Source organism: Ostrinia nubilalis, chromosome 5, assembly GCF_963855985.1.
Source record: "Ostrinia nubilalis chromosome 5, ilOstNubi1.1, whole genome shotgun sequence".
NCBI classification, from domain to species: domain Eukaryota; kingdom Metazoa; phylum Arthropoda; class Insecta; order Lepidoptera; family Crambidae; genus Ostrinia; species Ostrinia nubilalis.
This window is the reverse complement of record NC_087092.1, coordinates 2,249,055-2,272,007: the sequence shown is the minus strand read 5'-3', so window position 1 is coordinate 2,272,007 and position 22,953 is coordinate 2,249,055. Positions and strand designations below refer to the sequence as shown.

At 37.0% G+C, this 22,953-nt stretch overlaps 1 protein-coding gene across 1 annotated transcript in view; it reads left to right on the top strand.

The window, feature by feature from the left end:
- The first annotated feature begins 242 nt into the window (after positions 1-242).
- The window catches only part of LOC135071661 (23 kDa integral membrane protein-like), a 31,602-nt gene continuing 8,891 nt past the window's right edge, over positions 243-22,953 (top strand). The window contains exon 1 of the mRNA XM_063965427.1: positions 243-439. Within this exon, the coding sequence (XP_063821497.1) occupies positions 377-439 (63 nt within the window). The 5' untranslated portion in view covers positions 243-376. The remainder of the gene's footprint in view (positions 440-22,953) is intronic.

The following is a 22,953-nucleotide window of genomic DNA, read 5'->3' as shown; positions in this document are numbered from 1 at the left end:
AATTATCTTATTAATAAATCTTAGTCGAGCTTTTTATCACGTGTCAGTCCAACCAGAAAGACCAATAACCGATCGGTGAGCTGACCAGTCACCCCAGATCCCTATCAGTGCTTTACGACGTCTAATTTGGGGTCCTGGCGATCTGGGTGCGTGACTACCCTCGCACGAAACTGTATAGTGCCCACTAGACCCCACTAATAAAACCCAAGCAACCCTGGCCTTACCGCATTCGCCAGAAGTCACCGGACCGACCGGCAGATCGTGTCGAAACGCAAAGCCGCGCGCACGTTTTAAAAATAAAATTCGGAACGCGACCTCTTCGGTCGTTGCGCGGGAAAAAGTTTTCAACTAATCTGTGGTGAATGAAAAATCAAACATGGAGGGCTGCGGGATGAAATGCATAAAATATCTGCTGGTGGTTTTCAATGGATTGTTTTTGGTGAGTTTTTCACGAATTAATGAGTAAATAAATAATAATCGTAAATTTTAGTGCGCGCTCCAGTTCTAATAATGTGTCATGCAGTCATGCATTCGAGAAGCCGCTAATTTTATTCCATGTACTGTCATCAAAACAAAACAAAATACTATCGATATTGTGTACGATTGTTATTTTTAAAACGCATATTCATTCGGTATTTTCACTTAGGAATTCATAAATGGTTGACCTACCTAAGTACCTTTCGTTTTTATTTTCATTACTTACTAGCTATGTCCCGCGGTGGCACTCGCGGTAAAACGTAGCCTGTGTGTCAGCTAACTCCATACCAAATTTTATTAAAATCCAGCCGTTTATATCTGAAGAAGTAAGAAACTTTCGCCTTTATAATATTATTAGTGTGATAGTATAATATTATACATAATGTATAACTAAGTGTGATATGGGTAATAATAATAATGGAATTTTTGTAAGTGATAAAGCACAAATCTTCATTCGTGTTGAAATTGAAAGTTAAATAATGTTTATGTGTCTCAGATTGGATGTTAAACGCTTCAGTATAGGTAGGTATAGATGTAAGAAGCATACATAGGTAATTTCTTAATATGTAGGAAATTCCTAACTAAACATTATCTTGAAGTTTACAAACAGAAATAATAAAAATTTGCATTCAGTTCGTATGAGGAAATACTGCAGTGCTTGTTGTTGATTATTTTAATATTTGCGATTCTGTTAATCAGACAAATGTCAGATTATTATTCAAGGAAATCTTGTTTTTGAATGACTTAATCTCTAAATAAATAAAGAAAGAAATATTAAACTGCACTTTGCTATCAATCAATAAATAAATTAATGTATTTAGGGAATGTCACCTATGTAAGGATTTCAAGGTACAGCACGTTTCTGTAAGTGGTCTGTCCAAATACGCCCTTACTGGGGCATCGCAGGTTACATTAACTGGTTGAACTACAGATTATTAAAGAACATAAAATACATTACTATTTCGCATAAAGAGAGAAAAATGAAATAAAGGTTTCGTGTAGAGTCGAATGCAAATAGTTTTGTTGAACTTACAGATTAACTTTAGAAAAACTTATCAATTCATCCTTTCTGAAGACTTACAGTATCATACATATTTAAGATACAGACAGAGTTTACTGAGATATTCTAGATTTAAAAACAGACTAAGTAGTTATAAAAGATTCTAGTTTTAGTATTCACATTCTAGTTCAAGATGTTGGATAAATGTCATGTTGTTGTAGTTTTTGAACAATATTTATTAAAATAACGCTGACTTTTGGACGTGGTAAAGCACTTTCAACAACTTACATTATCTTATTTAAAAACTTTTTCTTTCTCTACAAAAAATAGTTGATCCATTTTAGAAGATGCTGCTATTAAGCAATCGGGCGATTGGATACATCTCGATGGGTGGTCGTTTGATGGCTGATGCTTTAATTGCAATAGCTTGACCGCCATGCAATTAAGCTATGACAAACGCAGTTATAAATAAAATGTGACCATGAGGCTTTTTCTGTCATCAGTTTCGTTCCGGGTTCTATAAATGGTACTGCAAAAACCATGGAATTGGGAAAAATAATACTGGTTGTATTAAACTTTTTTAAATTATCTACAGATGTCAAATTGTTCAACTCAATTTGATTTCTTGATCGGAATTGATAATCTCCACCAGATATTTTAAATACTTAATTACTACATAACGGGCCTATGTGTACCTACTGAATACGAGTAAACTATGTGATAAAAAAACTCACCAAAGAAAGTTCTTCATACGATTCCTTATCACTTTAATTCAACAGAGCACAATGATTTAAAAATTATATAAACTACGAGACAAGTTACGTTAAACAAATAATGTTTAGATTTCCTCATAGTCCAAAGACACTTCATGTCTTATACCGTACGAAGGACGCGTAATTCCCTGAATATACTCACAAATATCGTGACGTAGCGAATTTTACGCTATGTAGTTTTGTATGAAGGTATACAAGAATTATTATTGCTATCAATAAAACAAAAGAGATGTGCTTGATGACATTACTACTAATTGTTGCTATGCTTGACGAGTCACGGAGTTGTTCCGGTCACTAGGAAAATTGATCAATCAGTCGTGGCACCAAGCTTTAGTTATAACCATACGTTGGTGGGTGCATAACGTTTCATCTCGAATATACATATATCAAGTTAGCTTACCGGAACAAGTTCTAGGTTTTGTGGCATGACCTTGTGTGGAACCATTCTTGTCTGCCATTAGAGGTAGGAGTCACTATAATATCAGTGTACTCGTAAAACCGAAACAAAAAAAAAAACATTTGCAGTAAATTAGTATCCAAATCTACACAATGTATTAGATATGCCTAATGGTTAAACTTTGGTATAAGCACGTAATACACGTTCGATTTAGGCCTAGAACAGACGGTGAAACGCAACTGCAACGAAACTGCAACTTTGTGATGATTCTGATGAATGAAACTGAAAGTTTCAAACTAGTCGCGTCATGTGTGGTCTCTCAACGGAAGCTATGGCAGAAACTTAGATGCAACTCAAAAGTAACTAGCAGTTGCAGTTTCGTTGCAGTTGCGTTTCACCGTCTGTTCTGGGCCTTATTCGTATGAAATGACAAACACCGCATTCAAACTCGTGTCATTACCATAATATATGCAGTGGTACCTAATCTTACGGCGGGTAACCCCGAATCTACTACAAAAACAGGTTCATTTATATCCCCTAGATTGAGAGATTAAAACATTGATAATATTAACATAATGTGCCAGTGCTCACGTACCGTGCCTTCCTATAGTGAGGCAGTAAATTACCGACTAGATCGAGGCAGGTGTGACGTCACGCCGATTCATGACTAAACCGGAGAAACTATGGTATTTACATGAGTCTAACTTATATCACTTTATGTTCAGTTAAGTGACGATATGGCCGTACCTAGTACGATAGGACTGAACGGTCTGATAGGATGTGGATGTGAACTAACTTCTGCCTTCCGATTTCGTCCGCGTGGCATTTACATGTGCCTGTGTAGCCACTGCTTCAGTTTAGGGCAATAATGTGGGCCAGTGCTGGGAAGAAAGTGCGCAAGAAACTTAGTCGCTACAGTCAGTCTCGTTTTACATAAAATACTATTTACAAAGGTGCGAGCTAGGCAAACCATGCTGAAAAAAAGCTCAGCTCAATAGCTCTTCAATAAGAGAAAAAAAAAGTTTAGTTTTAACTTGACAAGGTTTTTGCCAACATGAATCCGTAATGCTCGTACCTTAACACTACCTGCGTGTTACAAATAATTCCACTTACGTGCTACAAATCTGGATAACTTATTCTTCAAGTTCAAAACTAAGTAAACCTAAAACACCTGCAACTTTGATCTTTATGTCATTAGCAGTACGGTCTCGCCTGCTAGGTGTTATGTATTTAGGTATAACGAGTATGTACAGTCACGCGAGGTCACAATCAAGTAGCTAATGTATTCGTGTTGTATTGTAAGAACAAACATACACCCTGTATAAATCTACAAAAATCTACGCTTAGTACTTTTACGGTTAGTGATTTATGTCTAATTTACGTTTCTTTTATGGTGTAGCTTAATCTTACAATCAGTCAAATGCTTTCCAGTACTAAAACACTGGTATACTTTTGCCAATCCACTGATGGATTCTAAACAGCAATGAAAATCTAATAATCATCATCATCATCATCTCAGCCATAGGACCTCCACTGCTGAACATAGGCCTCCCCCAATGCTTTCCATGTTGCCCGGTTGGCAGCCAGTGCCTTCCTGCTACCTTTATAATGTCGGTCCACCTTGTGGGTGGACGTCCCACGGTGCAAATGAAAATCTAATATCATCCAATAATTATACAGTATTTAGTAATTTCATGATTTAATACTTTCATGAGTGTTTTGACCACGATGTTAATATTTAGGTCTGGATGTTTGGATCAGTTGTAATAGGATTGGTGCTATAGTGCAATTAATTATGCAGTCTAATGTACTGTCGACTCTACATTTAACTAAAATAATTCTAAGTATTAATTGAATTCAGATTGTTGAATATTCATCCAAAAATCGAAGAAATGTTTTGATAAATGTATAAAATGTGACCTTTCAGAAAGGATATGTGACGTCATAACTTTATCAGAATGACGTCACTTCGCTGTAAAACATTCGTTCTGGGTGGTCAGCGTGTGTTGGGCACCAATTCTGATTATAGCGTGAAGGCCATAAATGTATGTTAAAACATTCCGTCAGCAATAGTTTGTTAGTAAGTGAATTGTCAGTTCAAATTAATAAAATTGTTCATTTAGAATCGTTTAATTTCGAAAAAATTTCAATGTTATTTCCAACGACTCTCGGCAACCTTTGATTTATGATTGTCAGTTGGTCCAGTAGTCTAGCCGTAGGTCTTAAGTTTAACTGTTCAGTTAATAGTAAAAGTAAAGTAAAAAATGTTTTATTTGACAAAAAGAGCGACATCACATTTACATAAATTACAAAAAGAAAAACATTGAGTCCTGCTGTCAAATATTGGGCCCGCTCAGCATTAATCGGGGCATGGCCGTGGATGCCTCGACACCGATTTTCAGCGGATCCCTTGATGTTGCTGCGCGCTACCTCCGAAGGAGGAAGGTAATACAGTATATCTAAGCAACATTAGGCTGGTTTTAGAGTCACGCTGACGCACGCTGACCGTCAGCGCTGACAGCCGTCGGCGCCGAGCGATCAGCGTCACTCAGGAACGTTCCCTTCAACTACATACATATTGATCTGTCAGCACCGATGATCAGCGAGCGGTCAGCGCGATTTTAAAACCCGCCTTACCTAGTCCACGCTTGTATGGGTAAAATGAAAAAGTATAGCCCGTGTATTGCATACAAATTAGCCCAAAAAAAGTGCGGTCTTTTCATCAACACAGTAGGTGCGATAATGTAAGTCAAACACTGTCCAATGAACACATTAAGGGTCTGAGTCAACAACGGATATGTTAATATTAGTTAAGCGCCGGCGCAACATCCACTGTTTAGGCCTACGCTGAATTTTAATTGTGCTTGACTGGACACGGAATTTTAAGTGGCTAGTTAGCATATTATATGGACGCTAATAGATTTGATGGCTTGTCACATTTAATATTTTGTATGCCATTGAAAAACAGTATTATAATAATTCGAATTCTACAAGCGCCACAGTGGCACCACTACAGCGATTCCTCACACCTCTAATGCTTCACCCACACCAACGCGTGCAGATCGCCATCGCCGGCACGATCACAGGGAAATGACAGGTCGCGTGAACTGTCATTGGTCGCGCGACCTGCCATTGGCTTTTCAACCGACTTCAAAAAAAGGAGGTTCTCAATTCGACCCGTATGTTTTTTTTTTCTATGTTTGTGACGCGATAACTCCGCCAATTATGAACCGATTTGAACAAATCTTTTTTCGGCGTATAGGTAATACCTCAAGGGTGGTCCCATTTAAATTTAATAATAAAAAAAACAACCCCCAAGGGTGGAAAATTGGGGATGAACTTTTTTATACGCAATATCTCCGCCGATTATAAACCAATTTGAACAATTATTTTTTTGTTGAATAGGTATTATTTGTGTTCACGCATTTGAAGTCGGTTTTTTTTTTTTTTTAAGTTATAAAAGGTGTGGTTAAAGCTTAATTTGAAGGTGCCATATTTAAAGAAAGAAAGAAAGAAAGAAAAAATATTTATTTGGTATCAAAGATATTACAATACAGATCAACAAAAGAGCAAAAAAAAAAGTGAATTATTTGTACCAAATTGGTCTCTGCTCAGTATGAGGCCATAACGTACTCGGGAGCACGTTACGGCCACTGGTATTCTGCAGACACCATGAGAGAGGGGCACGTGGCCCACAGCGAACGTTACAACTCACAACATAACAAATAAAGAAAAGAGAAGAAAAGAAAATAAGTAGGTACATTATTTTCTGCTATTGTGCAATTTTGTGCTATTGAGCTATTTTGTGCTATTGAGCACCTTATAAATGAATATGAATATAATATGTATAAGTATACATAAATATGAGAGAATAAGATATAAATATTATGTATGTAAAATCATATAGCTATAATGTAGGTACTATCTATGAATGTCGGTTTACGTTCAGGTACTTCAGATATTCTTTTGTATGGTTAACAGATGTAACTTGTATTTTACTTTGAAGTCTCTGACTGTTTCACAATTACGTATTGGTGGAGGAATGTTGTTCCAACATTTTGTTGCCAAGTACCTGAAGCTGCCACGAAAAGCGGCAGTTTTGTAAGGAGGACATATCAATCTATCCGTAATGCGTGATTGGCGTTGCGTGAATTTTAATTTGTTGAACAGATAGGGAGGACTCTCGTGATTAATCACTCCAAAGAGAAGACTCGCAAAATGCATCACTCGCCGTGACTCCATGTTAAGGAGGTCACTTCTATTTAAATATGGGGTCACGTGTGCTCTGCGAGGGATGGAGAAACAGTATCTAGCACACGAATTCTGCACGCGTTGAATCAACTTCTTAGTACGACCAAGCAGGCAACCACCAATTACTGTGTCCGCGTAATTTAATTTTGATAAAATCAGAGTCTCACATAGCCGAACTCTCAATCCCTCACTCAAAAACTGTCTAACCTGATACAAAACCTTCAACCTATAGTAGCATTGTTTTACCGTATTGTGTACATGTGATTCGAAATGTAAATTACCATCTATTTGTACACCTAAATTTCGGGCCTCACTTACTTGTTCAATTTTGCTATTTTGTAATTCAATTTTAGGATTGTAAGATTCTATTATTTTAATTTGTGTTTTCGTACCTACAATAATAAATTTAGTCTTAGCTGGGTTTAAAACAAGACCATTTGAATCTGACCAACTCGCAATTCGTTCCAAGTCATTGTTAATGCGGTTTATGGATAAAATTGTTTCAGCGGGCTTAAATGTTAGATAGATTTGCATATCATCAGCAAACAGGTGATGTTCACAGTCTATAACACAATTTGGCAAATCGGCAGTATAAAGAATAAAAAGAATCGGTCCCAGGATAGAACCTTGTGGTACACCTTGGTGTACCAAAGAATTAGCTGAGAGTGTTTTTGTACCATTAGGTAAACATACCTCTACCCTTTGCGAGCGACCTAATAAATAACTTGCAAACCATTTTAGTGTTAAGTGGTCGAAACCGTAGTAGATGAGTTTAGCCAAAAGTAGAGATGTATTGATAGTGTCAAATGCGCGAGAGTAATCAAGCAAGACTAACACCGCACCCTCCCCCACATCTCGCCCCGCCAGTAGATCATCTATCACATCCAAGAGTGCTGTTGTAGTACTTCTTCCCCTCCTAAAACCAGACTGCTTCTGAGGTAGAATATTATTGTTAGAAAGGTATTCTGTTATTTGCTGACACACTACTTTTTCTACTATTTTGGACATAAAGGGCAAAATGCTAATCGGTCTTAAGTCCTTCAATTCAGTGGGATGGCTAGTCTTAGGGATTGGTTTTATTATAGACTCTTTCCATATTTCAGGAAAAGTACCAGTGCTGATCGACATGTTCACGATAGCAGTGATAACACTGAGTGACTGCGGAAGTGTTAATAGAACCATATTCAAAGAAATTTCATCTATGCCTTGGGCGTTGGTTGTGATATTCCTAATAATTTTAAAAATAGTTGTTTCATCGACAGGTTTCAAACTAAACTTGCTATGACCAAAGCGATTAAAACAGAAGTACGTTAGTTGTGAGATGCTAATATTATCTTTATGGCTAGGGAGTGCAAGGAAATGTTTGTTAATGTCGTCGGGATTATTCATATTATCTGGTAAGTCTGTATTTTTTTTATTGAAGTCTACAATATTTTGTTTAAGGTTTTTCCAAAGTGTACGAGGATCATTGACATTTTTATTTATAAATTGCTGAAAGTAAGCAGTTTTTTCATTGTGGAGTGCTAACGAAACAATATGCTTTAATTCTTTGTAGTATTTTTTGTGATTTTCCAATTTTGTGCGACGACTTTTGGCATGTGCATCATCTCTCAGTCTCATCATGATTTTTATAGTTTCTGTTATCCAAGGATAACTTTGTTCTCTAACATATGACTTCTTAATGGGAGCATGGTTATCATATAATTTTTTTAGAAGAGCGTTGAAGGCAATAACTGAGTCATTTACGTCATGAGAGAGTGCACTGTCCCATGGTATATTTTCTAAATCTTTGTTGAATTGGTCAATGTTGATATCTTTTAACGGTCTGTAGATTATCCAACGTGGTGTCATTTTAGGCTTCTTTATATTTATCTCAAAAGATATAAACGCATGACCGCTGAGTTCCCGTATATGATCAACCGTGACTTTGACAACTTTGCTGCTGCTGCAAACAAGATCTAACAACGTTTCTGAATGGTCGGTAAAGTGAGTCGGCTCTGTTACATACTGTTTGAGATTCATGCAATCAAGGAACTGGTGAAGTTTTTTAGTGCTTGGATCATCTGGTTTTAGCAAGTCTATATTAAAATCTCCCATCAAGACAATATGATCGTGTACCGAGAATGCACTAATGGACTCTGTCAACGCGTCAATAAATGTATCAACACATAACCATGGTGGACGGTAAGCAGTGCCTACAGCAAGTTTAAGGCCATTTAATTTGAGACTAATCCACATTTGTTCAACTGACAAGGAAGCCGGATGATCAAGCAGTCGCGCGTAAATTCCTCGTTTCAGGTAAAATCCAACGCCACCACCGCGAGAACGAACTCCGGGCGGGCGCGGCACGTGGCGGAACCGGTAGCCTGGCGGCGATGGCGCGCACGCCTCCCCGCCCGCCCGCAGCCAGGTCTCGTTGATAGCGACGATGTCTGCTGCGTGGCGCTGCATAGCGACCAAAAACTCATCGTGGCGAGTACAGAGCGAGCCGGGGTTCAAAAATCCTACCAATAGATTTTTATTTTTTACAAATTGTATGACGAAAGTATGTGATATTTGTACGTACTTACAATTACCCAAATATTGTTTCAGTACAGTGATATGGCGTAGGTTTAATTTATCCGGTTTTTGATTACATAAGTTTCTTTTATGGTAAAATTTGCCATGGGAGATATGTGGTAAACATACAAGTTCTTGTGGTCTAAATACGCAGTATAAAGTCGTGGTACGTAGTAATAATAATGTATAGAAAATTACAAAGTCTACCTGAATAAATATTGTAGTATAAATAATAAGTATTGCATCTATTGATGAGATCAAATACTCAATTGCACAAAATGCACCAAAAGTTATTAAACACGTGAATAGGAAATGAGGAATCAAATAAAATTTCGTAATCTTCGTCACACATAACAAACAAAATGAAAACATAAATACCTTACTATATGTTATATAACAATTAAACACATAACCAAAAAATAAACAAATTGTGTTAAAATATTCATACCACATGTAACAAGAGTTTAAATGACTTTTAAAGTTAACGTTAACAATATTATAATAAAAATCGCTTATTAAAAAACTAAGGCTTAGTAGTACCAACACGAACTGTATTAACATCAAAAACCTTTACTATGTCCGCGTCCGAGCGTATGCGATAACTTGGTGTACCTTGTTCCCTTCGCGCGAAGATGCGCCCGTCACGGGTCCATACATACTTCCAATTCTGTCGTTTTGCCTCTTCTCGTGTTTTATGAAAGAGCTGTCGATAAAATCTTGTCAGATGTTCGTTAACATAATAGGGGCGAGGAGAGCCCGGTAGAGACATGCCCTCCGTGGTGAGGCCGCGGCGCACCCGGGCGGCCCGCAGCAGCGCGTCGCGCGGGGCCCGGCGCGCCAGGCGCGCGACGAGCGGGCGCGGGCGCGGCGCGGCGCCCTCTACCGGCGCGCGCACGGGGCCTGCTCGCTCTGTGCTCACGACATCTCTTTCGTCCAGATCTACACCGAGTTTCTTGGCTACAGTGAGAAGGATGTGTGTGGTATTTTCATTCGACGTTTCCGGTAAATTAGTAATTTCGATATCGTTCAATAAAGATACTTGGTCACGTTCCTGAATTTCGGATTTCAGCTGAGAAATAGTTTCTTCCAATGCCGTGACTTGTTCTAGCTTCGAATCAGACATTTTAGCTTCGATACTATCGATTCTTGACTCTAAGTTGTCTAATCGCTTACTCTGTGCTTTTATTGTCGAAGTGAGTTCCGACATAGTTTCTCGAAAGCTAGTTATTTCCAATCGTAACGCTCGCATTTCATTTAGGTACAACTTTACTTCGGAAGTTGTGTCGACGTACTCCGCATTTTCAGTGGGAATAGTGGGCAGTCTTTTTCGTTGTGTCACAAACTCGCGCTCATCGCTTGTAGAGACGTCGAGAGGGGAATTTGTAAGTTCACCATCATTTTGGGCCATCGATCTTACAGGAGTGTTAAGATTACTTGTCTTGTGTTCTTTGTTTAATGAACAGTCTGAACATTTCCACGTACTTTTGCGCTTACTATTATCTGCCGCATAAAACGATTTATATCGCCCACTACTCATACCAAGGCATTGTATATCGTACGCTGCCTTACAGACACAGCATCGTAGGTATTCATATTTAGGTAGCAATTTGGCGCATTTGAAACAATTCTTAGAAGACATGATGTTTGTTGTTCTGACTGAAGCGCCCTCTATATTATGTACACAACACTAATTGCTTGTAATATGGCAGTATACTTGCAGCTACCAACAAGTTTGACAATTGGCAAACAGATGGCGCTAAATCACAGTCTATGTATATGTGGGTCGGAGAACTTGTTGGCTACTTTACTTTTTAGGTTATGAAAAAAATTATAATCAATGAAACACTGTTTTAATTAAGAGTTCACATATAGATATGCACATGACTATTAGGAGGTATATTCTTAAAACTTGGTTTCTTCTTTTTAGGTCTATTTCAGTCACAAATCGTCCACTTTTCAATAAATTATTTCCATTAGTTTTAGTCACTATTTCACAGTTTTAACGTTGGATAACATTTGTACATGCACAATAGCTATTATGAACACGATTAACCACTTGTTACAGCATTGTCACTACTTAAAAACTTCACAAAATAATTAATTCACCGGAGCTGCACATTCACCGAGAGCCAGCGCCCCAAGACTTAAACTAGAAGGCTGGGCGTGAATTTCACGAGCGGTTAAACTAATTATCATAACGATTAGCACCTTTTCGTAACGTGACCACGTTAATTACATGTCATGTCATGCCCTATGTCTGTCCTTTGGGAAGAGTATAAATAGCAAAACAACAGGACTGACTATGATATTAATAATATGCATAAAAAAAGAGTGAACGTCTCGCATAGAACAGCAAAAAATAGAGTTACTAGGTATCCAGTTGAGCTTTTAAAAACATGATTCTACAAAACATTGCAATAAAAAGCCAAAAGGAAAATAAAATTGTTTTCCTTGGTGTTTTTTTTAGAATTTATATAAAATAATTGTTAGGTACTTCATCAACGGATACGACCTGCAAGCTTTCAAGAAGAGAGTGTATCTTCACCTTAAAGGCCGGCAACGCACCTGTAACACCCCTGGGTCTGCGTGTCTATGGGCGACGGTAATCACTTACCATCAGGTGATCCGTTTGCTCGTTTGCCTCCTGTCGCATAAAAAAAAGATCCTCAGGCCTTGTCCAGAACACGAGCTTATGTTGCGTCAACTCGCGCGTGTATTGTCTGCTAGTACCTCGCCAACGCGCGTATGATTCTACGCGCGTAGGATTCGCGGCAAATTCGCCCTCCTGGACAAGGCCTCAGTCTTATTTTACACCCATCCATCCATCTTCCACCCAATCAATATTATTTGAAGCCAAAGTGCTATCGATCGTAAACATTCGATCGGCACCAAATGTCAGGACTATCATCCAGGTCACCCATTTCCCAGTAACCATGTCATGTCTTGACAGGGCATGTTGAATAAAAGTTGTAATTGTCTTCGCGTGGCGTACGAGTGAATAATTGAGAACGCTGTCAATCAACAGGCAGGGTAATCGGTTTCTGTTGATCGATTAGTACTGATAATGGTCGCTTTGGATGGTGTTTACTTGATTTGCTCTACCATCAGCTACATAGTAATGATGACTAGCCTAATTCTGGTAGCGAACAACACTGCTTGAATTCAAATTGGTCGGTTGAAGGGAGTTCATATTGACAAAATAAGTTTAAAAAGTATTAAAAAGGATTTTTTTACATCATGGTGCAATGTAGCATGTCCTAATGATGGATTTGTCACAAACACACGCCTAGGTTTTCACATTTGAAAAATCTTGCTAATATGAAAACAAAAAAATAATAAAGATTTCGTGTAATGTATTCATGGAACTAATCATTTTTCATATTAACATGCCTCTTACGTGTTATGACGATCTTTTTCCTGTAACGAAATAAACAACTTCTTATTGAAACTTGTATATCATTAGCACCTTCATACATAATTATGTCTGACATTCTGTCCATTTCAAATAACATGACCATAGTGACCCGGTTACTCAATTGGGTCGCAGGAGTGTTGCCGGTCGATACTATCGCCCTGCCCTATTGCTAATTGACTTTCCATGATTTCTGTACGAGGTTTGAGAAATTATGCAAATGCAAGAGGTAATCCCTGTGTACGAAGACTTAAGACTGAGTTGCACCACCTTATTTTAACCGTAACAGTAACCGGTGCTTTTTGTATGGAGTTTGACAGATTAATAAACGTCGCGTTAAGACCCGTGTCTTATTATATGTATTTTAATTGAAATGGAACGCGAAAGTTTAAAATCTTAGATTGAGTTGCACCACCAAACTTTAACCGTAGCTATAACGATAACCGGTGTATTTTGTATGGAGTTTGACAGATCTTTGACGTTTGTTAAAGTCAAAGTAAAATGGTGCAACCCAGCCTTAGATTTTTGACGTTCGTCAAAGTTAAAGTCATATGGTGCAACTCGGCCTTATAGTGTAGGTAATTAAGCGAGCTAAAATTTACACATCTAATTTTAGACTAACATTTAATAAACAAATTGATCTTGGTTAAGAAGTTAAGGTTCTCGAGTCTACAATATTTCCCTTTCAGATGGCTCTTTTACCCTTAGCCTTTAGGTCAACCCGTTGAAAGCTTCAATAAAAACGCCATGAGCCAACAATACCCCATAAGTGAACTTCCAGTACCACTTGATCTTATGTTCCATCTAAACAGAAATCATCTTTCGATTATCATCATCTTTCTTGAAAATCAACCTTGATGTCAATAGACATACTAAGTGCGACTCAATCTCACCGGTTTCAACAAATAAAAAAATAGCCTTTCCCACAGCCCGTTGAAATTGGTGTTTGTTCAGTAAACAAAATATGAGTGCGATGTCTTAAGATATCGTAATCTGTTTATTTTTCTTTACATGCAACTTTCCCGTGATTCTCGTTTAAAACATTTCTTAGAGCAAAATAAATTATGCTGACATAATGGCCATTTCAAAAAGTCGTATGTAATTTTTAAACAATATTTTACGACATCAATGATTTAATAGGATCTTCCTAAAGGCATACATTTATTTCTGCTTCAGATTTCTTATAAGCTCTTAATTGAACAATGTTTTAAAAATATGTCCCTTATGCCCGTTTTCACTATCAATCCCTAATTTTTAAGTGACCTCTTTGAAAACAAAATACTTACCTCCATAGGGGTCACTTAAAAATAAGGGGTTGATGGTGAAAACGGACATTAGTGTCTTCTGGTTCTCCTGAAATTCCTGAAAACATAGTAGGTAGTATCTTCACATACGACTTTTTACTACTTAGCGAAGAAAACACTTAAGACCTTGACATCTGGCTCCAAATCTGGTCATTTGCTTTGAGCCGGCAAATTGTCTTAATTGGTGCAGCCGGCCTCAGGTCCAGCCCAGCACATGCCATGACATCATTCCATCACCACTATTTATAACATTTATCGACATTTCATAAAGAGTCATTTCGTTCAGACACTGATAGTTACTTTGTTGAGCTTTTTAAACAAAAATCTGTTGTAATGAAAATGATACATTAAGATTGAATGGTTTAATTAAATTCTCTCAAAATCTCGTTAAATAGATAATGCCTATTTCCTTTTTTATCGCAGTTATAAAACTCATACAGTTGCTTACTGCTACCAGTTGTGCGCCCACGGCAAAAGCAGTGTGGCTGCTTCAATTCAAAACCTACTGATATTTTATTTTTATTAATAGCATGAAAAATAGTATCAAATTCAATATCCTGTTTTTATCCGAATTAATTTTATAGCCGGTTCCTAATTAATCACGACAATGTCGCCACACTATAAAAACGATAACAACACATAGTAGATAGTACGATCGCACGGGTTCGATAGCGAAGGCAAATATTATATAAATTCCCAAACTTATTTGAGACGCGCCCCCTTTCGACCATACAAAAAATTCCAGTCAAGATTATTTATTGGTCGTATCAGTCTGGAATGCATTCTCTCAGCGGTCGCAGGTTTTTATACGTCTTTGCGCGCCCACTTTGGGAACCAATGATCTAAAGAATGACCGCAGTTCAAGTTCATCACTGCAACGTTTTATTTTTTAGTTATGTTATTATTTTTTAGTTTTCCGGTTGAAGTTCGCCTCCATTTTCAGCCTGATCATCACCTTTCATCAGGTTAGGTGCAGGTCAAGAGCTTTAAAGACAAGTCGACTAGGCTGTACCACAAAATAAATAATCGTGTACTATTGGCATAGTAAATATTTTGCGATCGTCGCAAAAAGTTGAAAAACGCATTAAGTTGGAACGCCATAATTTAGCCGGCGTTTGCGCCATAAGATCTTATCATTCACACTGTTCACAACATACCTACTTTGTATTAAAATCGACTTTGCAACAAAATTAAGTACGAGTAATTATCAGATTGATTAGGCTGTTTTGGTAAATATTTTGCAATTGTAGCAGTTGCAATGTCCAATACGCAGTAAGTCGGAATGCCATAATTTAGCCGGCGTCTGCCCCTTAATGATCCGGTCATTCACAACAACAGCCTTTGTATTACGATCGTGCTTCGGTCGCGACTGCGATATGTGTCAAGGACGTCCACTTTCGAAGACGCACCTAATTCCGTACAATCGTATGAATTAATTTGAGGCTCATAGTTTTTACTCAATTGGCCATTACTTACTTGAAAAATTTCGTCGTAAATCGTTAACTCCCATAGTTTTCGATTGGATTTTCTCATTTATAAAAGAAAGTTTAAAAGATCTAGGTAAATTAACTGCGAACATTCGTATGCAAGTTGGCGAGCGTTTTTCAAACGCATGCGTTCTTTATCTACTAAAATTAAATTCGGCATAACTATGTGCTTGTACCTACTCGTATATTGCCTCTACAAGCGAGAGCTTTCGCGGCAATGCAGCAATTAATAATGGTGCGTACTGTCCTTTACCTTCTTTCATCGTGTAGGCTGTAACGACCCCGTGCTTGATGTTGCAAACAATGTAGGCAATATTTATTTCATCAAATAGTGCCTATGTTAAATATGATTAAGTTATCTAAGAAGATATTGTAAAGGCATTAGTATTCACACTCGAAGCGAAATAACACCATAATGCCATAAATGATGTCACTAATAACGATGATGCAAGGAGATTTCATCAGTGCGGAAAAATAAGAGTGACTTGTCAATGTCATTCAATGGTGTACTCATGGGATTAGTCACATAGGTACCTACTGGCAAGCGCATTTGTTGTTGTTATGCTCGAAGTTGTTAGGTGTTATTACAGTATTCTAAACTAGCGACCCGCCCCTGCTTCGCATATAATTAATGTATTATATTTAAAAACCTTCCTCTTGAATCACTCTATCTATAAAAAAACCGCATCCAAATCCATTGCGTATTTTTAAAGATCTCAGCATACATATGGACAGACAGACAGGAAAGTGACTTTGTTTTATATTATGTAGTTAGTTCTCAGAATTCTGAGATGGTACTTATTACCTTTTTTTTGCAAGTACCTATTTTTTACTCGATCGTAATTTGTTTTTGAACCTACGTTTGACTTTCAACCTAATTGCAGTGTACGAGTATAAAAAGACAAACTTCATCATTTTTGCAGTGCAAATCTTTGATCAACAATACAAGTACCATCTAGATATCGGGTCAGCGCAAAAAATTACGTCTAGGGAACTAACAGCGCACTTAAGAAGTGAGTTCTTATTTAGTTAACGCCAACTCACAGTTAGCGGGGTGTACATAGGAATTTGAATATTATATTAAATTAGCGGCCGCCCGCGACTTCGTACGCGTGGATCCCGTTTTACCCCCTTAGGGGTGGAGTTTCGCAAAATCCTTTCTTAACAGATGTCTACATCTATGATGTAGCAGGTAGATGTTATGACATCTACCTGCATGCCAAATTTTAGCCCGATCTGTCCAGTGGTTTGGGCTGTGCGTTGATAGATCACTATGTCAGTCAGTCACCTTTGAGTTAATGTATTTAGATTTTGGGTGTCATGACTGACTGTACCATACTATCCATAATTTACATTGTACTAAACCCAAACTAAGTTTAAAATAGATTGAAACAAAACAAGACAGATGTTAGAAAAACCATAAAATGGTTTCCAGTCTGATTGTCACGGATGCGTACCTGCAGACTTTATCCGCAAACTACCTATACTATGCACATGAAAAACACGGGAAGGTATTCGCGACACATAACCATATTTATTTAGAACTAGCTTTTGCCCGCGGCTTCACCCGCGTGAAATTTAATTTGTCACAGATCTTCATAAATTATAGCCTATATGTTATTCTGGGTTATCATCAAAATCCATTTAGTAGTTTTTGCGTGAAAGAGTAGCAAACATCCACACAAACTTTCGCATTTATAATATTAGTAGGATTAGTAGAATTAATATGACTTACATTTTTTGAAAACAGTAGAGCTGTTGACCTTTGGGAATAAGAAGAAGAAAGAAAACTCCATTATGTATTAAATACCGATAATGAGACACAGACTCAATGGCTACACAATATTTAAGTCTGTAAACGAAGCTTCTACAATATTTCACATTAACGTTTGTATCCTTATTCCTGAAATATACTTTACAGTGACAGGAATCAAGTTGCACACTAAAGTAAAACACCCAAGTAGCATTTTACTCCATTTAAGAGTTCACATTTAGTTCCAATGTGTACTTAAAGCATTAGTACAGTTCACTCGTGATGTATAAGCTGTATTATTGCAATTAATTACACCTATACCTGTCTAAGGGACTTATAGGAGTGTAGACTAGTGTAGAGTTATACTTTTATACGATTGTTGGTGTTATAATACTCTAACAACTATCCTTTAGTCAGCCGTCTGACTAAGAGCATTATAGGAGGGTAGAGATACGGCAATCGCTGTTTAACGGCCTACTTGTACGATGTTATAGAGCTAGCATTTTAATAGAACACACGTGGTCATTTATAAAGCCAAAGGCTGTTATGTTTACTTGTTTTAGACTGTTATACAGCTAGTAGCTGTAGTAGGACTTGTTTGTGATAATTAAATAACCTTTTTTTACTATCTGTACAAAAGTGTTTCAATGGTTCGCATGTGCACTGTAGGCTGTTAAAAGGACTATATGTGTTGTCCATTAACATCAATAGCAGTTTATTTGTCCACAAGTACTACTCTTATTTGCTTTAAGCTGAACATAAATGTGAATGTGATATTCTATTACACTTTTCCCCAAGCCTGTTTTTAGTTGTTCATGGTGGTTCTGTACATGATGCAGAGGAAAATATTATGCCTGAACCTGAAAGTTCCCTTCAAAATATACAGATATCAGAGTGTGATGATTGCAGTTCTAGTGATAGTGAATACAATTTTGATTTGGACAATTATTTATTTAACCTTTCGCAAAAAAATAAGAACATGGGCTATTGAAAATCGTATTCCTCATTCCGCTTTGAATAAATTGTCAGGCATAATAAACGAATTTAAACCGGGAACACTACCGTCTGATGCTTTAGGTACTCATACTTGACTATTAGTAGCTGGGCTAGGCGATTTAACGGACATTAATAATTTTTATTGCGGATCTCTAAAATTTCAGTATTTGAAAGAATTAAAGATACACAATTGACCTGAACTAGGTACATCTTAAAGCTGTACATAAGTTCACATTAGAATAAATTTATAGACATTAGCGCTGTAGTGGTACAAATGTGGAACTTCATATAGATGACAGCTTTCTAACAGAACACATGTGAACCTAATATACGCTCACCGCATTAAATCGAAGTTATAACAGTTCACATAGCCGTATTTCATTTCCACCATTTTGTTCTACATAACCTAAAATATTTACCAAATAAATCTCCAAAATTAATGCAGATTTATTACAAAATTCGCAGATAGAGCGATTGAGTTTTGGTTTCATGTTATAATTAATTACCGTAATATAATTATAATGCCAATACAATATCAAAAACTGAAAATTGTAGATTTCCTCTCAGCCAGATTTAAATATTTTAAAATGAATATCGCGTTTTTACAGAGGCGCGTAAATATTTTAGCTGTAAATATGTATACATTTCACGATAAAGTTGCATTCCCAATGGCATTAACATTATTAAGTATTTAAAACCCGTGTTATTATTTGCATAAATGATTATCCGCCCGAGTTGTTTCCCTCTTGGCACTCACGTACAAATACCAAACTAATATTAAAATGTGGAAATAATTTAGGACACACGTGAACTTTATGTCGCATTGGAGTACTTTTGTCGGACTTTATAACTTTGAAAGCTGTGCATTTAGCCACTTGTTACTCTTTATTACACTCACGTACGTTGTATGGTTCACACTGCGTCCCATATAGTGCCGTAAGTCAGCCTTAAGTCCGATGTTACTACTTAAACTGCTATTATAATGCTATTATACTGCTAATGTACAGCCATAGTGAACTTAAGGCTGTCTAATTTGTGCCCAAACTGGTTCTATAAAAGCATTATAGCAAGCTATACAGCTCGTATACAGCTGACATACACAGCTTGTGGAGTACATGTGAACGACTAGTGAACTCTTAAATGGAGTAAAATGTTACTTGGGCAAGAAGCGCAGTCTAAAGTATGATTTATTCTAAATATAGACATGTAACATGATATAATATGAATATCAGAAAATAATTCCATAATTTGCAATGTAGCGCCGTGAGTCTCGCGCAGGAAATGGCGCCAGTTTGTGAATTGCTCTCCTGACAAGGTCGCGTCTATAGGTAAATATGTAGTTACAGTAGCCTCATTTATCATGGGATGCAAGCACATTTTTCATATACCGTGAAATCATGGAATAGTACCAAAAAATTAATATCGTTAACCTAAAACAATAGTAATTAAACAATTATGAGGGTTAACTACATTAATGAGGACTATCGTTTTAGCGCTCACCAGTTAGCGCCACTGTAGAGTAAGGTCCTGTCACTTGCTAGTCGCGAAGACAGTGGCACCAACTTGTGAGCGCTAAAGTGGTAGGAGGACTATCGCATTTGCACTCATCAAGATGGCGCCACTGTAGAGTAAGGTCCTGTCAATCGCCAGGGGTACCAACATTTAAATATAAAAACGATAGCCCTCATTTGATCTAGATGTCAGGAAAACGTGCTCATCACACTAACTTTAGTAATTCTCCACGGCATCATTGTAAATAAAAACTCCTACTGAAATAAGTCTTCGTGTATCATTAGCATGCTCAACACAGTGACTCTACTGTTTCATCATTATACATTACACCTAATCATTATTGCATACGTTACATCATACTACATACCTACGTTTTTGTATAGAAACCGGCGCTTGTTTAAATTAAAATTTTAACCAACTTGCTTATAATTAATTGTCGTTCCTAATTCTTGATACAAAATAAAAGAACAGAAATGTTGTGTATTGAATAAAATGCAAAAATTAAATTCACAAGTAACACAAAAGTTGAAGCTGCCCAATTTAGGCGATCTTATAATTAAGAAACGATCTTTTCCAGATCTGTGACCACATGTGAAACGGATCATAGTAAATCGTAACGATCAACCGGCGCCCACGCATGCATTTCGTCACAACGCTTCCTAGCAACACGAAAACTTGGTAGCGACCTAAATGCGTTTTACTGCGATTGTAACAGGGCTGTAACCTTTAACCACAAAGACAAAATGGCTATGAATGCATCTTAATTTAACTATAACAAATCTCAAAAATCTGTCAGACTCCATACAATTAATACCGGTCAAAGTTAGGTGGTGCAACACAGCCCTAGGTAGTCTGATGAAGCGAAAAATCATGAGTTCAATTCCTATCTAAGGCAGTCTTTTCCAAATGGAAAATTAATGTTCTTCGAGAATTGAGCATTACTAATGCAAAATTCTCGATAAATATTATTAATAAGTATTCAATGTCATTCTATCTCATATGAATTCAAGTAGATCTTTGAGATCCTTGTCTGGTATCTCTACTAAACTTTGAATTGAATAGAATTAAAATGAAATTAAAGTGTTGATCCTTATTAATAGAATTGTTTATTTAAAGACATTATTCTACATAAATTGTTTGTTTGACCTTGTTATTATCAAATCTATGTGACAAATTGACATACTAATGTAATATTAAATTCTATCTACTAAATTTGACATTGTTAATTATTATTGTGACATTTAATTTAATTCTTTTGTATAATTTCTTGAATCACGAAAAATTGATTCTGTTGCATGCCGATATGGTATGATGTAGCTGAACAATATATTTTTTTATGTGACCTATAATATGTACCTACATTATGCAATAAATGATTTTGATTTGATTTGATTTGATTTGATTTGATTTATTTTCATTGTACAATAAAATTAATTAGTAAAACAGGGCTAGCAGACATCCCTAGCGCATTCTGTCATAGCAATGACGTTATACAGACTTCGCTCGTAAAAACAATTTTAGCCACATACACACAGGAACTCCCTATAACAGCCGACTAAATTAACTTACGCTTAATTATGAAACAGTTTATTTATAAAACAGGAATAAAGTTTGTTAGACAACAGGACAACTCATTGTCGAATGCAACCAGCTCGCACTAAGCGTTTTGATATAAGTAAAATAAATAAATAAATAGTTTATTAATTAAAATAAGAGCATTATAAGAACTTATAATGCTAGAGTTTACATATAAATGTATAGTTCATAGTCTTTTGTAGCCTGAGCTAGGTTAAAAACCTGTGTTTCAGGCGAAAAAAGCTCACACGTTAAATAGTAATTAAATTAATTAACAATTAGCTTTATTAAATACAATTTTAACTCATTTGAGAGACGAGAGTGAATAGGCACTTATAGGTCAGTCATGTACCATCCTAGACTGCATCTCACTTAACAGTAATACTTAACACCAGGTGCGATTGCGGTCAAATATCTGCCTTGTTATGCAAAAAAAAATCACGTGCCCTGTCAAAAGTAACATGCCCTGCCACCCAGTGACCCAATTTCGAAATACAAAGCCCACGGACACCCACAGGTCACTGACATGGTGGGCAACCGTGGGCGAGGCAATTGGGAGACGTTACAACTAATTGTCGGATCGTTCGCACAAATTGACGGGAGGCGTGGGCTGTGGGATTGATTTTTCTTCATTGTAAAGCCTGTTTATCAGTGCTAAGCGAGACTCATGCTATCCCCAAACGGTTATTATCTGAAATCCAATAAAAATGTTTTTCTGCTTTCTCTTGAAATCAAAATCCTAGGTCTGGACTTAAATAAGCCAAATTGACTAAATTCATAATAATTTTTAGTTTTATTTGTCACTTTTAATGTATAGCTACAAAACCGTTTACTCAAGTGACCCAGAGACTGGCTCTATATCATCACTTCATAGAGCAGTGTGGTTCCCAAAGTTGTCTGGACTACAACTCATTTAATACAAGTTCCCAAACTCGGGACCCTTTCGCCCGCTGCCCAGCGGTTGTATCGGTAGGGTGGTGTGTCGTTCTACAGGCAGGGCCCACGCAATGTTTGCTCGCGACCCACCATTGGGTCGCGACCCATAGTTTGGGAAACTCTGTCATAGAGCATTGTATTTGTAAGTCCTTTACGAAAATGACTTCACACAAAGCTCATGGCAAAGAAATATCGTGAGCCTTCCATCAGTGGAAACCAGGCCTACTCTTTTAGATAAAACTAAGGTAACAGTAGGCGGTTTACGCGTTATGGGCATCTTATATCTATTCAACTAATGGATCTGCTTTTACATAAAGTAGGTGATTTTGTAGGCTTATGGAAATTTTCAATGTCGTCTCAATGAGTCACCCCTAATTTGGTGAATTGAGTAAAAGCTGTAGCACAGTTTTATATTGATCACAGACGATCATCATTGGTATAGTTTCTATGTATTAAATAATGTTCTAGCTATATTAAATAATTGTCCAGCAGTGGATGTCATTAGGGTGAAAAAGTTAGGC